Here is a 15,195-nt window from a genome sequence, read left to right on the forward strand (position 1 = left end):
GTGTTATTGTAATCATTTATGTAGTATACATTTACATACTTTTTGTTCTAACTACTTTTTAGGCCATGGACACAGTCATTCCCTTTTTAATGGTGTTCTGGATCAGGCACATGGCCATGGAGATCATTGCCATAGTCATGATTTGAAACATGGTGCTTCACATAGCCATGATCATGCTCATGGACATGGACACTTTCATTCTCATGGTGAGTACAGCCAGAAGATTTTCAAATGGATAGCCTTCCAAATACACAGAGATTTTGTGTAGATTACTCTTTTCATTGAAATAGTCTCTTGAAAGGGTCTTGTAATCAACTTCCTTTCTAATGAATCGGACTAAATGGTTCACAGGGCTAGTTCATTTTTAGTATATGATGAAATTAACTCAATATAATGCAGTGGATATAGCTTTTTTTTCAGTGAATATATTATACTATGTGCCACTATTTTAAATGAGTGTCAGCGAATCAGAAACAATTGTTTTTTAGCAAATGAAAATCATTTTTTTTTAAATATGATAAAGCCTTTTGTGCTATATGTGGGCTTATAGGGGTTTTCAATTTTTTTCATTTTCATTGCAGAATTTTTGATTTGCCTCCTTGTTCTCTTAGAAATCTTGTGTGCTAACTTATATAGCATTGGGTATTAAGTTATAAGGTACTTATCAACTTAATTTTTATTTTTAAATTATATTTTAAATAATTTATCTGTGAAATTTCAGAGTATAGATTAATATAAGCTGCTCTGACAACAAGTTATATGCTTAAGTATTATCTGTACTTGCCACATAGAATCCTCAAACTTTTGATTTGATAATTAAAAAAGTTCTTAGAGATTGAATATTAAGTCCCTAATTTTGCAGTCTCTAAAATTTGCTATATTTTTGTACTATTACACTGGTATGTTTTATTTAGTATTTATTTATTTGTATTTTAATTCCAGTATACTTAACATACAATGTTAAATTATTTTCAGGTGCACAATAAATACAGTGATTTAACAATTCCATTTATTACTCAGTGCTCATCAAGATAAATGAGCTCTTAATCCCCTTTATCTATTTTACCCATCCTCCAACCCCACCTCCTCTCTGATAACATCAGTTTGTTCTCTAGTTATAGTTTAGTCTGCTTTTTGGTGTGTCTCTTTTTTTTTTTTTTTTTCATTTGGTTATTTGTTTTGTTTCTTAAATTCCACATATGAGTGAAATCCTATGTTATTTGTCTTTCTCTGACTGACTTACTTTACTTAGCATTATGCTTTCTAGATCCATCCATGTTGCAAATGCCAAGTTTTCAATCCTTTTTATGGCTGAATAATATTCCATTATATGTATATATACTATATCTTCTTTATGTATTCACCTATCAATGGACACTTGGGCTCCTTCCATAATTTGTTGTAAAGCTGCAGTAAACATACAGATACATATATCCTTTCGAATTAGTGGTTTGGTTTTTTTTTTTTGGATAAATACTCAGTAGTGCAGTTACTGGATCATGTGGTAGTTCTGTTTTTGAATTTTGAGGAACCTCCATTCTGTTTTCCACAGTGGCTGCACCAGTTTGCATTCCCAACAACAATTCACCAAGGTTCCTTTTTCTCTACATCCTTGCCAACACTTGTTGTTTCTTATGTTTTGTTTTGTTTTTTTAATTTTTTAAAATGTTTTTATTTATCTTTGAGAGAGAGAGAGAGATAGTGTGCAAGCAGGGGAGGAGCAGAGAGAGAGGGAGACACAGAATCCGAAGCAGGCTCCAGGCTCTGAACTATCAGCACAGGGCCTGACGCGGGGCTCGAACCCACGAGCTGTGAGACCATGACCTGAACCAAAGTCAGATGCTCAACTGATTGAGCCACCCAGGCACCCCTCTTATGTTCTTGATTTTACACTGGTATGTTTTAAAACCTTGCTTTCCCAAGATTTTGCTTACATGCATCCTGTAATAATTTTGAAACATTGTGTATTCCTCACACAGTAAGTTGATTCCTAAAAAATTACTTGTTTAAATAATGGCAAGGAATATGATTTCAGGTATCTTATTGATAATATTTAGAATGAAACTTCTGTATTACTCTGAAATATATTCATTGGACTCTAAATAACTTAGTGATTTGAGACCCACTCTCACTCATGCAAAAACAGGTAAATAGTTATAAATTTTATAACATCCTGTTTCTCCTTGAAGTTTTATTTTCATTCCAGAATTTTATACTAATGGATTATATTTGTGTGATTAATTGACCTCGTATTATAGTTCTTGGCAATAAAATGTGTATAAATTAAAATTTTTTATGTCCTAGAAACATAAGACTTAGCATTTATTTTGGATGGAGTTACTGTGGTTATTACTAAAAGTCAATCAAAATAATTGTATTTTAAAAATTTTGATAATACATAATCATAAAAAGCAATATTTTTCTTGAAATACATATATTAATGAGATGATTTGAGCTCCTTGTTTCTCAATTAGTATTTGGATAAATGACATCAGCATAAAACACGTTTGGGCAATAGTTCTGTTCCTATTTTCTAGCTTTATAATGTAAGTACTAAGAAACTTTAAATAGAAGAAATTCTGTTTGTAGCAGTTTTAGTCTATTCTTTGAACACTTCAGAATTACATTCCAGGGTTGCCTGGGTGGCTCAGTCGGTTAAGTGTCTGACTTCAGCTCAGGTTGTGATCTCATGTTTGTGGATTTGAACCCTGCATCGGGCTCTGTGCTGATAGTTCAGAGCCTGGAGCCTGCTTCGGATTCTGTGTCTCCCTCTCTCTCTGTCCTCCCCTGCTTGCACTGTCTCTATCTCTCAAGAATAAACAAACATTAAAAATTTTTTTTTAAATAATTACATTCCAAAAATTACGCAATGATCTATTATCAAAAATTATTTTTGATGATCTATAAATTGGCAGTTTCATTAGCTAATCCCTACATTTTATTAAAAAGTAAAGAATTGGAAATCACGTTGCTTACAAAAGGATTTGCTAGGTAGTATCTACAGTTATTACTTTTCTGATATTAACACCAATATTTGCAATTCACCACTTGTTTGTTGCTCTAGAATTTTTTTTATTTATGCCTTTGGCAATGCACTGTAGTAAGATTCTAAATAGGTGAAAGGTAGCCTTTTTTTTTTTTTTTTTTTGCCAAGGGGAGAACGTAAGTGGCAAAGAAGAATTTATAGGACATCATGGCACATGGATATCATAGTAACTAGTAAAAGGAAATGCTAGGCTTCAAACACAAGGAAATCTGACTCCAAAATCTTCTCTTGACTATTATTTCTGCCTTCAGTATATATCAGTCAATCTGAGGATATGAAGGTAATAGGGCCATGATTCCATTTTGCCTGTGAGAGACATTGTAGTCTCACTGGGAAATACTGTGAGCCTCCTATTTTTTGGAATGCTTACTGTCAGTAAAGCTAGCTGGTTTTTAACTTGCTTGCTTTAACTACTCATGTCTCAGTGACTCAAGCCGTAAAAGTTTATGTCTTGCTCTTGGGTTGATGGGGTAAAGGAGGATGGATACTATTTCTCATTCAGTCTAGAGATCCAGGTTCCTTTCATTTCTGGGATTCTTGACCTTTGGAATCCTCCCATGGATTCTCTGCATCTACCTGGAGATAAACTACATAGAAGATCATGTGGGACATTCTTTTTTGGAGGCGGGGGACATTCTTACAAGCCTGGAAATGGTTTTACCTCTCATATTTCTTTGTTTACTACTCAGTCACATACATCACATAACTCAATGGAACCTGGGAAATGTAGTTTAGTTGTTTACCAAAGAAGTGGGTGATAAACAACTACCCAGTCTCTACCACAGATAACAAATTTTATGTCCAGAAGTACTGTCAGATTTTACATAGATGGGAGTTAATTGTTTTACATAGCCATTGTATTAGTATAGTATTATATACCTTCCAAATAATTATGTCAAAAATTACTGTCCTTATCTAGACCAACTACCTATAGACAAATCCCGTGCCTTGATTAGGGAGCTGGAGTTTTGGAATAGTCAACACTTTTGACTGTCAGCAGGATTTTTTAAGGTGGCTGCATCTTTCTGCCATCATAGCAGTGCCATATCCAGACAGAAATCATTGTGCAGCTTTAGGCTTTTATGCCTTTTCTGAAGCATTGTTACAGTCTCTATCAAAGCTGTAGTAAGGATTTGTCAGCTCTTAGGTACTATGGGCCAAGAGCCATGACCCCAGACAAGCTTTCTGTTAGACATGATCAGAAGGCTTATCAGTCCTCCTCATGATCTCAATATTGCTGATTGTTTACCTATATTTTCTGCTTTAGTATCTTCAGAGTAAGTATAGAAATTACAGTATTGTTAAATTTTTTTCATCATAAAGTCTTAATGAAAAGGTATTTTTATCTCTTCTCTGTGAAAAGCTTGCCACATCTATTTAGAAGCTGTTAGAAAACTATTGTTTGCCACAGTCCAGTCATCCTGGATGCTGTCCTGGCTTCATTACTTCGACTTCTTGTAACTTCAAGCAATAGATTTGTTTTGTCTGAGTTTTCCAGTTGTAATATTAGTGTAGCAAGCTGTAGTATAAGGTATGTTACAAGTAGTAGAAGACTTTCACAGTGTTTTTAATTTACTGTCTTTTACTAGATTGCTTAATATAATAATGACCTAAATACTGTGTATTTTTAAAATGCCCATGTCTATCTCCATTCAGTTACTACATTAAATTAAAAAAATAATTTTGTAGGTCTGATGTGGCTGTATAGTCATGCATCCTTCATGATATACTTGAATGAAAAGTTCTCTGAATTGCAAAAGTTGAATCAGGAATTGAAGATATATTTTAAAATAATTTAACTTAACTCTCTACAGATGGTCCCTCTTTAAAAGAAACAACAGGACCCAGCAGACAGATTTTACAAGGTATGACAAGCAATTTGTATATTTCTGTTTTATGAAATGGGTTTCATTGTGTTGATCTATCTGGAAATTTCCTTTAAGAAAAGTGTATAATGTAATATTTGTGTCTAAAATATTAGCTTTTCTTCTGATTTTTAAAATTTATACTATTAGGTATAGTAGCAGATATTCTTTTAACTGTTACTTTTGCCTATTTTCTTAGATTTAATAAGAAGATTAAAATATTTAGTACTGTAGGGGCACCTGGGTGGCTCAGTTGGTTGGGTGACTGACTTCGGCTCAGGTCATGATCTCGCAGTTTGTGACTTTGAGCCCTGTGTCGGGCTCTGTGCTGACAGCTCGGATCCTGAAGCCTGCTTTGGATTCTACCTCTCTCTACTCCTCCCCTGCTCACGCTCTGTGTCTCTCTGTCTCTCAATAATAAATAATGTTAAAAAAATTTTTTTTTAATATTTAGTAGTTAACTATAAATTATACCCATGCCAATGGCTATAGTAACACCATAGTAATATATTTGCCTTCATAGGATGATTAAATATTTTTTCCAAATTCAGTATTCAGTATGTATTTACGTTGTGGAAAAATTTAGAGGAAAAAATGTAATGCATCCAAACCCTTAGAATGTATAACACTAAGAATGAACCCTAATGTAGTTGGACTTTGAATGATAATGACATGTCAGTGTAGTTTCATCACTTGTAACAAATGTACTTACTACTCTGCTGGGGAATTTTGACAATTTGGAATGTTATGCCCAATACAGGGGTGTATGGGAAATCTGTACCTTCCATTCAGTTTTGCTATGAATGTGAAACTGCTCTAAAAACTTAACTCTGTTATATTAAAATACGCATGTAATGCACAGTGAGACCTTTGTCATATTCATGGGCATCAAATGATGATACCTTACAAAATTTTACAAGGCAGAGAAAATCAATTTTGTCTATGAACTATGATAGTTTGAGATGTGAGCCAATCTTTGGCTCTGAGTTTCCATTTAGACTGCATTGTCAAAGTTTCCAAATTCCCAGCTCCCCACCTTCCTGCTTTTAGTAACTTTTGACTTCAATCTGACTTTCTCAATAGCTCGTGATCCAATCTCTACTGCACCTATTTTTCTTCACTATTTCTTGATAGAGCTCTTGCTTTTTATTTTTTCACTGCGAATATGCTCCTTCATACTGAGGAGTTTATTTCAGGAGGCTTAAATGTGTCTTCTAGTCACTAGTTTTCCATTTGCAAAATATATAGAATTGGTTTAGAACAGCATTTGCTGAAATAGCTTGTAATCATGCATATGTAATGCATCTATATCCAATGCTATAAATTAGCCTTGATAATATGAGTTTATTTTTAGTTTTGGAAATCATCACAAGTTGAGGGAAGGGAGGTTAGATTTGCCTTCCTAATTATCTTTTATACAAGCTGTTAGGAAAATTACTTTATATTTTCTGAGTATCCATCAATTTCCAGTGGCTGCCGCAGCCCAGTAGATAGCTGAAGGATAGAGATAACTGGCATTAAAAGTTTCCGTGTGGCTACTCACACATGAAAACTGACATAACCAAGTTTTTTGGTTATTTGCAGTTTCTTCAGTATGAACTCTGGCTTTCTATATTCTTGGACAGTTAACATTTCAGTATCCTACCAGGTCTTCTAAGGCTTTCAACTTTTATATAAGTTAAACATACTAGTTTAGATTTCTCTCTTTAGTGATTATTCTTCTTGAAACAGTCACTACAAAGTAAGAAGGGCTTAGGAAATTCATGACACTTCCTAATAAAGTCAGTTTTGTGGTGCCTGGATGGCTCAGTCAGTTGGGTGTCCCACTTCAGCTCAGGTTATGATCTCACAGCTCGTGGGTTCGAGCCCCGCATTGGGCTCTCTGCTGATAGCACAGAGCCTGGATCCTGCTTCAGATTCTGTGTCTCCCTCTTTCTCCCCAACTCACACTCTGTCTTTCTCTCTGTCTCAAAAATAAGTAAACATTAAAAAAAAAAGCCAGTTTTTAGGTCAGAACATAAGATGTAGTCAGGGACTTTTTAGTGGAAGAGAAATCAAGAACAAATGATACTTTTTTTTTTCCTTTTAGTATTTAGAGTCATTTTTACATCTGATCCTACTAAGACACTAATTAAAGAATATAAAGGCTTGACATCACATGTCACGTAAGAGTTTTGAAGCTTAGGTACCTTCAATCTACTTTGATGGACACTTTTCTCCATTTTTTTTTTTGTAACCTAATGTGGGCTCGACACATTAAATTCTTTGCTATTTGAAACACCCTAGAGCAACAGATTTTTTTTTTTTCTATGAGTATGCTTTGGCATAATATTTTCGTTATGGGAAATAGAACCATTAGCTTTTTGAAGAGTAGTTATAAAGGTCTATATATGAATGAAAAAGTATATATTAAGTACTGAGGGATGAATTACATTTGGTATAATACTTGATATAAAATTATACAGTAGTAAGTGAATTGAAGCATATTTTCCTATAGCACATTAAGATTTGATTGGACTCAGTGATAGTCTGTTTCTAAATTATTAGAAAGTGTTTTCAAGTTTAATAAATCTATGGTATATACCTAAAAAATAAATGATTTGCCTTCAATTGTCCAGTGAATAATAAAGAAGTAGAATAAGTATTTCTAATGTAGACATATGCTTTTTACATATTAAGTATTTCTTTTCAGATAGAGCAAATGCTATTTTAAAATGTTCTATTTTTAGTAACATGGTTTAAGCTTGTTTCAAGAACAGTGTTTTGCTCTACAGTAAATTTTACTTATTAAAGATCTAAATGTTGAATAACTTATTGTTTTGTTAGTCTTTTTAAGAAATAATGTATTTTAAACTTACCTCTTGATACTTTTTAATAGTTTAATAATCAAATGTCAATTATTACATGTTAACATTTAGAAGTGGGTTCTGGTTCAGATCCCACATCTGACCTCCAACTAAGATTCTGTGCACAATTCCTATGGAAGAATGAAGAATATACTCTCATACCAGCAAGCAATTCTCTGATACCTGGAGGTCAGAGGTCAGTGGCTTGGGACTGGAAGTTCCAATCCTCTGATCACAGGACAGATTGGCTCTCCTGGCAGCCAGCCCCCATCCTCAGGTGGGGTCCAAAAGTATGTTAACATTAACAAGAGACACCTTTGTTGCTGTCACTTGGGAAGTTCCAGGGCTTTTCTAGAAACAGGGATGAAGGCCAAATATGTATTTCTTATTATAAATCACAATGTCACAATATTATATCTAGGTTCTTGAACGGTTAGAATCAGTATCCTACCAATCTAGTTTTTATTTATTGAAAGTTTAAAAAATATATTTACTTTAAAATATTCAGATCTCTACTTTGTTCCACATCAGGTTTGAGCTTAATGTGTAGTTTTAGGTAACAAAACCCTCAGGATAATTAATAAGTAAGTATGTCAGGATTTGTAGAGTTACGATCCAAAGGAAATTCTTGTCTCAAGTAGTAATAATTTTAATTACCAGCAGAGGGCTCTGTGTGTACATGTATTCCTAGTTGTAAACAATGCTACTTGAACAATTCTTTCAGCCTAATGCAATTTTTTTCTAACAAATTGTTAATTAATATATGGACTCTCTTAACCAGAGATGAATGTGCTTAAAATCAACTTGTTTCCGTTCTTCTTCATTTATGTTGTACCAAAATACTAAGAATCATGAAAAACAAGTATGATTTATGAATCAGCTATTTTAACCCTGGTGATTTGAAAAAGTGAAGATTATTTCAGTTCCCTATTATTCACTGCTAAACAATGAATCTACATTCATCCCGATTTTCTAATTGGTATTTAGTTTTTTATATATATATTGAAGAATATAGTTTTAAGAAATATTTGTATTTTTCACTGATCAGAAGATACTGTTTTGATTTTAATTATGCTTTGTTTCCAGGTGTATTTTTACACATTCTGGCGGATACACTTGGGAGTATTGGTGTAATTGCCTCTGCCATCATGATGCAAAATTTTGGTCTGATGATAGCAGATCCTATCTGTTCAATCCTGATAGCCATGCTTATAGTTGTAAGGTAAGTGTTATACATTACTTTCACATATTAAAATGAGAGGTGATTAGTGTGCTACTTAAATTACAGATCTAAAAGACAAATTGTTATTATATTGGTTTCTCTTTGGCCGTTAACAAACTCTGATGTAGATTATTTCTCTTCTCATCTTCCTATTTTTTTCTGTTTGGCATTTATGTCTTGCCTAGGTTTTGACATTTCTTTTGGGTATTTAGCAATTAATCTTTTTGGCTTGTAATTCAACTTAGTAGTAATTTTTTTTTAATCCAATATTCTATCTGTAGAGTAGAACATTGAAAATATAAAATGTTTTAGCTATACTTAGAATCTGATTCTATATCTTATGTTATCAGATGCAAAAGGATGTTAAAGTCTCTTCTACAGCTATTTAATTCATAAAGTCATCTTATCATTGCCGAAGTCTTATAAAAATGCTTATTGAGGTATACATATATCTGTCTCCCTATTAGACTTATAAAATTCTTTGGGAAGGATCTGTCTCTTAGTTGTTTATTGCCTACCATTTTTCTAATGTATATGTAAAAGTGTGTGTGTGTGTGTGTGTGTGTGAATTCTCAGTAAATATTTGCTAAATTAGATTGTGTAATATCTCAGATTTATCTCACTCTGAAATACGTTTTATTATTTGTTTAATTTTTATCAGAATAATGGAATAATATGTGCCTTTATTTCAGTCTTGAATTGTTTAATATATTTAGTAATTATATATACATATACCTTGATTTGACTATTTTTGTTTTATTTATCCGTAATAATTTTACTGCTGGTAAAACTTGATTTCTAATGATCACTAGAGGACAGACTATGATTTTTATAGCTTGCGGTTGAATAGAATATACCTAATTATGATGGAATTATAATATTGTAAATTAGTCATAAATATTAATTTTGAAGTTCTTGCCTTAAAAAAAGGATATAGATTTTAAATATGCAGCTTATTTTTTACATTTCTTCAAATTATTTGTACCAGGAGGCAACTCTGTTATGTAAAAGTCTTTTATAAAGTTCAGAAGTTTTTTCATCTTTGGAAATCTTAACTACACTTCCTTGAAAGTTCAGCTGATATGTCACATAATTCTATGAAACTTAACTACTGATAGATTTGGTAACTTATATCTGTATCTCTCTATTTGTATGTTCATTTTGTTTTGTATTATAAGTTTTATTGGCTTTTAATACTTCCTAGAGTAGGATCTTAATAATTGCTTCTTTTTGGCTACATTATTACTATCCTAATTCTCCTATCAATTATTACTTCGAAGAGGTTGGCTTCTCTGTCTCCCTCTATACTCTTCTCCATCCTGTGGCCACAGTGATCTATCTTTTTTCTTTCTTTCTTTCTTATTCATTTATTTTGAGAGAGAGAGAGAGAGTAGGAGAGGGGCAGAGAGAGAGAGAATCCCAAGCACATTCCATACTCATCCTGGAGCCCAACTCTTGAGGCTCAGTCTCATAAAGTGTGAGATAATGACCTGAGCTGAAATGAAGAGTCAGAAGCTTAACCGACTGAGCCACCTAGGTGCTCCCACAGTGATCTTTCTTAAATGAAGATTCTGGTGCATGGAAATATTATCTTGCTTTAAATTCTTCAGTGGTGCTTTCTTATCCTCAGGATAAAGTCCAAACTCCTCAGTGGGGCATCTTGATAGCCTGTTTACTTCTCAGTCTTTCTCTAACCCTTTCTCAATTTATATTCTGCTCTCCAGCCACAGCAAATTACTTTCAGTTTCCTGAAAATATGTTATGAGCTGTCTGGATTCTGTGCTTTGACTATATTTCCTTTCTCCAAACTACTCTTATGCTGAGTGCCTGTCTCCCTCTCCCCCGCAAGTACATCCATCACAACTGCTCATCCTTCAGATCAGATTTCAGTTTTAAACTGCACTTCCTTCAGGAAGGATTTCGGGATTGTCCACCTCCCAGGCTGAGTTAAATATGCCTACCTGTACCACCTTTGACTGTTCCTTTCACTGCATTGACTCAACAAGTTGAAATAGCCTGTTTATTCTTTCTTAAGCTCTGTGAGGGCAAATTGTTTTGTCATTGTTGTAAAGTCAGTACCAGACTCTGCCAGGTTTTTAAAAGTTTGTCTATTTTGGATTTGAATCAAAATAAATTCATGTTTCTTCAACCTTGGAGAATTACTTTCTCTGTTCCCAAGTAGGGAATTCTTACTTAGTTCTATACCCTTTCCGTTAGCCAACAGATATGAATAAACAAATACATACAGACAACTTTTTATACTGAAATATAACACATTGAAAACAACTGCACAAATCAGGGGCACCTGGGTGGCTCAGTCAGTCAGGCGTCTGACCTTGGCTCAGGTCATGCATAATCTCATGGTTCATGGGTTCGAGCCCCCACATTGTGCTCACTCCTGTCAGCCTATCAGTGCAGAGGCCACTTCAGAGCCTCTGTCCCCTTCTCTCTGCTCCACCCCCACTTGTGCTGTCCCACAAAGTAAATATATGCTAAAACCAAAACAAAGCAAAATTGCACAAATCCTTTTCAACAAATATTTATTAAATAGGCCCTCTCATCAGAGTGGTAATAAGATACTGTTTCACATTATCTTACATTATAGTTGGAGAGAGAGAGAGAGAGACAACAAACAAATTAATAAACTACACAAACATCAAGTAGTTATTTGTAGTGTGCAGAGAGTTAAGATAGGATGATAGTGATTGGCTTGCTACTTTAGATTGAGTGATAAAGGAAGTCTTCTGAAGAGGTAGCATTTAAACTGAGATCTGAATGTCACAAGAAAGCCTGTCAGAGGAAGAGCATTCTGTAAGGAACAGCTAGTATAAAAGCCCTGTAGTGAAAACAATGTTAGCCAATATGACTTGAAGCATAGGGAGTAAGAGGAAAGTGGTTTGAGATAAAGTTGGGAGAGATAGGCCTAGGAAAATGAGCCAGGGTAGGAGTTTGGGTTTTATTTTAACTGCAGTGAGAAACCATAGGGAAGTGACATTATTATTTGATTTGTATTTTAAAAAACTACTTTGGCTGATCTGTAGGTAATGGGTTATCAGGGGGCAAGAGTACAAAAAGGCAGGCCAACTAGAAAGCTATTAGTGTCAATAAAATGAGGGACCATGGTGGCTTGGTCTGAGGTACTCATCTAGGAGTTGGAGAGATACAGATAAAATTAGAAAATGCTTTGGGCTTAGAGCTAATAGGATTTGCTTATGGATATGAATGTTTAGGGCATGGTTAAGTGAGGGAGGAATCAAGGATAATTCTTAGAGTTTCTACATTAGCAAGTTAGTGAATGAAGGTGTCCTAATGAAAGAGGAAGGACTAAGGGAAGAGTAATGTTTGTTTGGGTTTTTTGAAGAGCACTGCAGACCAAAAGTTCTGTTTGGCTTGTGACTGAGTTGATATCTCTCATTAGACCATTGTAAAGAGATCTCAAATAGGCAGTGGATGTACAAATAAGGAATTCTTGGGAGATCTGAGCTAAATACAAAGAATTGAAAACAGTACACATAAAGATTTAAAGTCATGGAGTGGCATTTATCTGGCAGGAATCACAATTCCCGCCCCTTCCATTTTTCTGGAAAACATCCTTCTTTGCTGCAGAACCCACTTCAGCTTCAGGGTCCCTTTCAATATAGTGTTTCAAGCAGCCACAACCAATCAGCTACAGTTGGCTTTCAATATAAAGTCTACATATCATTCTTGTCTAAGTTCTACTGATATGTTTATAAAAACTTTTTCTCACTAGTTTAAAATATATAGTCTCAAATTCATATAATTTGATTCTTTCTCATTGTTAAACTTTAACATTTTTATTTGTTTCCTTTGTTCTGATGACACAAGTGATTTGATTGAAAAACTCAAGCACTACTGAAATGTGCAACCTATCTATTGAAATGTTCTCATAATCTCACCTCTTGGAGGTAAAGCAGAAAACTTTAACATATCTTAACATCATTCAGTAAATGTTTTAGACAGTAAACACCATAGGCAAATACCCAACCTTATGGAGCTTATGTTCTAATAGGGGTTCTAGTCAATAAAGCAGATGAATATACAAATAGATAATGTAATATCTTACCAGGGTGAGTTCTATGAAGCAGGGGAAGGGGGTGCTATTTTAGAAGGGCTTGGAAAGTCCTCTGCATAAAGTGACATTTGAATAGAGACCTTACAAGCGAAGGAGAGGGTCAGGGTTCTGATCAGAGGAAGATTATTCTTGGTAGAAGGAACTTCAGGTAAACACAGTACAGTGGGAACCCGCCTGACGTGTGTAAGGAGCAGTGAGAAGGGCAGTGTCACTAAAGTGCAATGTTCAGGGCAGAGCGGTAGAGTATCTAGAGTTCGGGGAGGAGGTGAGCGTGGAAGATACAGCTTTGGGTGTTAGCTGCTTATGAATGGTACTTTAAACCATGAGATCAGATGAGTTTTCCCAGAGAATGAGAACTGGTAAAGAAAAGAGGAGGTCTGAGGACTGAACCCTGGAAGGTGGAGCACAGGAGGTAACTCCAGCTAAAGGAGTGGAAAGTGGAGTGGCCAGGGAGATGGGAGGAGAGATGCAAATGCACGTCGTCTTAGGAGCCCTGTAAAGAAAGTGTTTCAAACAGGAAGGAGTGATCAGTCCTGTTATGTGCTGCTGTGACTGATGATTGGTAACTTAGACAAGACACTCAGAAGGGTAATTAGAAGGAAAGCCTGTTCAGAGGAGCTTCAAGAGAGACTGGGGAGGAAAGAAATGGAGGTAGCCGCTGTAGTCAACTCCCTTTTAAGGCTTTTTGCTGTAAAGGGGAGCAGTGTGATTGCCTGGCAGCACCAAGGGCCCACTCTGAAGTTTGGGGTCCTGAATTTAAAGTGAAAACAACCAGCATAGTGTGTTTTTGTCTAGTCTTGCTCAGCTACTTGGTCAAAAGTGTGGGATAGACAGAGCGAGATTCATCTGGTTTGGGGTTTTGTCAGACGAGTACTGACAGAGTGAGAAAGAAGCACGGCAGGTATTACAGAGGTGGGAAATGAAGATTTAAAGGTGGTAATAGATGCTAAAAAAGAAAGGAAAAAGATTGTTAGCGGGTTGGAGCTCTGGTAGGAGGGTGAGTGCAGTGAGCAGGGGAGGCTCGGGTTGTGAGAGGCTTGAACTTGGGATGTGCAGGTGTAGGGTATGACTGTAGGGGTGGATCCAGGATAAACCCATCATATAGAGGCCAAGTGTGCTGGATGGCTTGCCCACCTGGGTATTTCAACTAAGAGTAATGAAAAAGGTAGAGGTGGAAAGAGAATAAGCCCATGACTACATTTTTTAGTGACCAAGGGGACCTATCCAGGATCGTAGCACTGGTAGTCAAGATGGAGAGAAGGTGAATAATCTGATGGCCTGGGTCTTAAAGGAACTATATTTTTGGGGTGGGGGGGAAGTAAGAGGAGCAAAGATCTAGAAGTAGAAGTGATAAACAAGGAGGATGTTTACCTCACCATAAACTTCCGTATTACACGGAGTGTGGGAGACAAAACAGCGCTGTAGGGGGAACAGTGCCCTCATATGATAGCCAGTTTTCACGTAGAACAGGAACATGCTGTGGCTATTGAGAGAAGAGGCTGAAGAATTTAGTGAAAATTGTGAATTTAAAAGTATTTTTTTAATAACGGAAACAATTCTATTGACAAGAAATTTGGTATAGAAAAGGATAAGGGAAAAAAAGTACTCATAGTTCCAATAGCCAAGAGAACCATGTGAATATTTTTGTAGGTTTTCTTATGGATTTTTCTTTTATTCTGAGCCCTTTTTTTAAAAACAGTGTTTTTTGTTTGTATTATGTATACAAAATTGTATTGTTAAGAAAATTTGGGGGCGCCTGGGTGGCTCGGTGGGTTAAGCATCCAACTCTTGATATCCACTCAGGTCATGATTCCCAGGGTCATGGGGTTGGGCTCTGTGCTGAGCAAAGAGCCTGCTTGGGATTCTCTCTCTCTCCCTGTCTCTCTGCTTCTCCCCTGCTCATGGTGTATCTGTCTTTCTTTCAAAATAAACATTAAAAATTTTTTTTAAATTTTTTTCCAAGAATTCATAGTCATTATAGAAAGTTTGGAAGATGATGAAAATATAAAGATGTAAAGAAAAATCAGTCAGGATCACAACACCTAGAGGTCACATTAACACTGTTAACAGCATTTCTTTACAGTTATTTTTAGACCTTTTTTTTACATTGAGTTTCTACTTTA

General features: G+C 35.2%; 1 protein-coding gene across 1 annotated transcript in view; it reads left to right on the forward strand.

Moving 5' to 3' along the window:
* The window catches only part of SLC30A7 (solute carrier family 30 member 7), an 80,906-nt gene that overhangs the window by 28,461 nt on the left and 37,250 nt on the right, over positions 1 to 15,195 (forward strand). The window contains exons 6-8 of the mRNA XM_045478439.1: positions 63 to 206; positions 4,861 to 4,911; positions 8,844 to 8,979. Of these exons, the coding sequence (XP_045334395.1) occupies positions 63 to 206; positions 4,861 to 4,911; positions 8,844 to 8,979 (331 nt within the window). The remainder of the gene's footprint in view (positions 1 to 62; positions 207 to 4,860; positions 4,912 to 8,843; positions 8,980 to 15,195) is intronic.

This window comes from Leopardus geoffroyi, chromosome C1, assembly GCF_018350155.1.
Source record: "Leopardus geoffroyi isolate Oge1 chromosome C1, O.geoffroyi_Oge1_pat1.0, whole genome shotgun sequence".
Taxonomy (NCBI): domain Eukaryota; kingdom Metazoa; phylum Chordata; class Mammalia; order Carnivora; family Felidae; genus Leopardus; species Leopardus geoffroyi.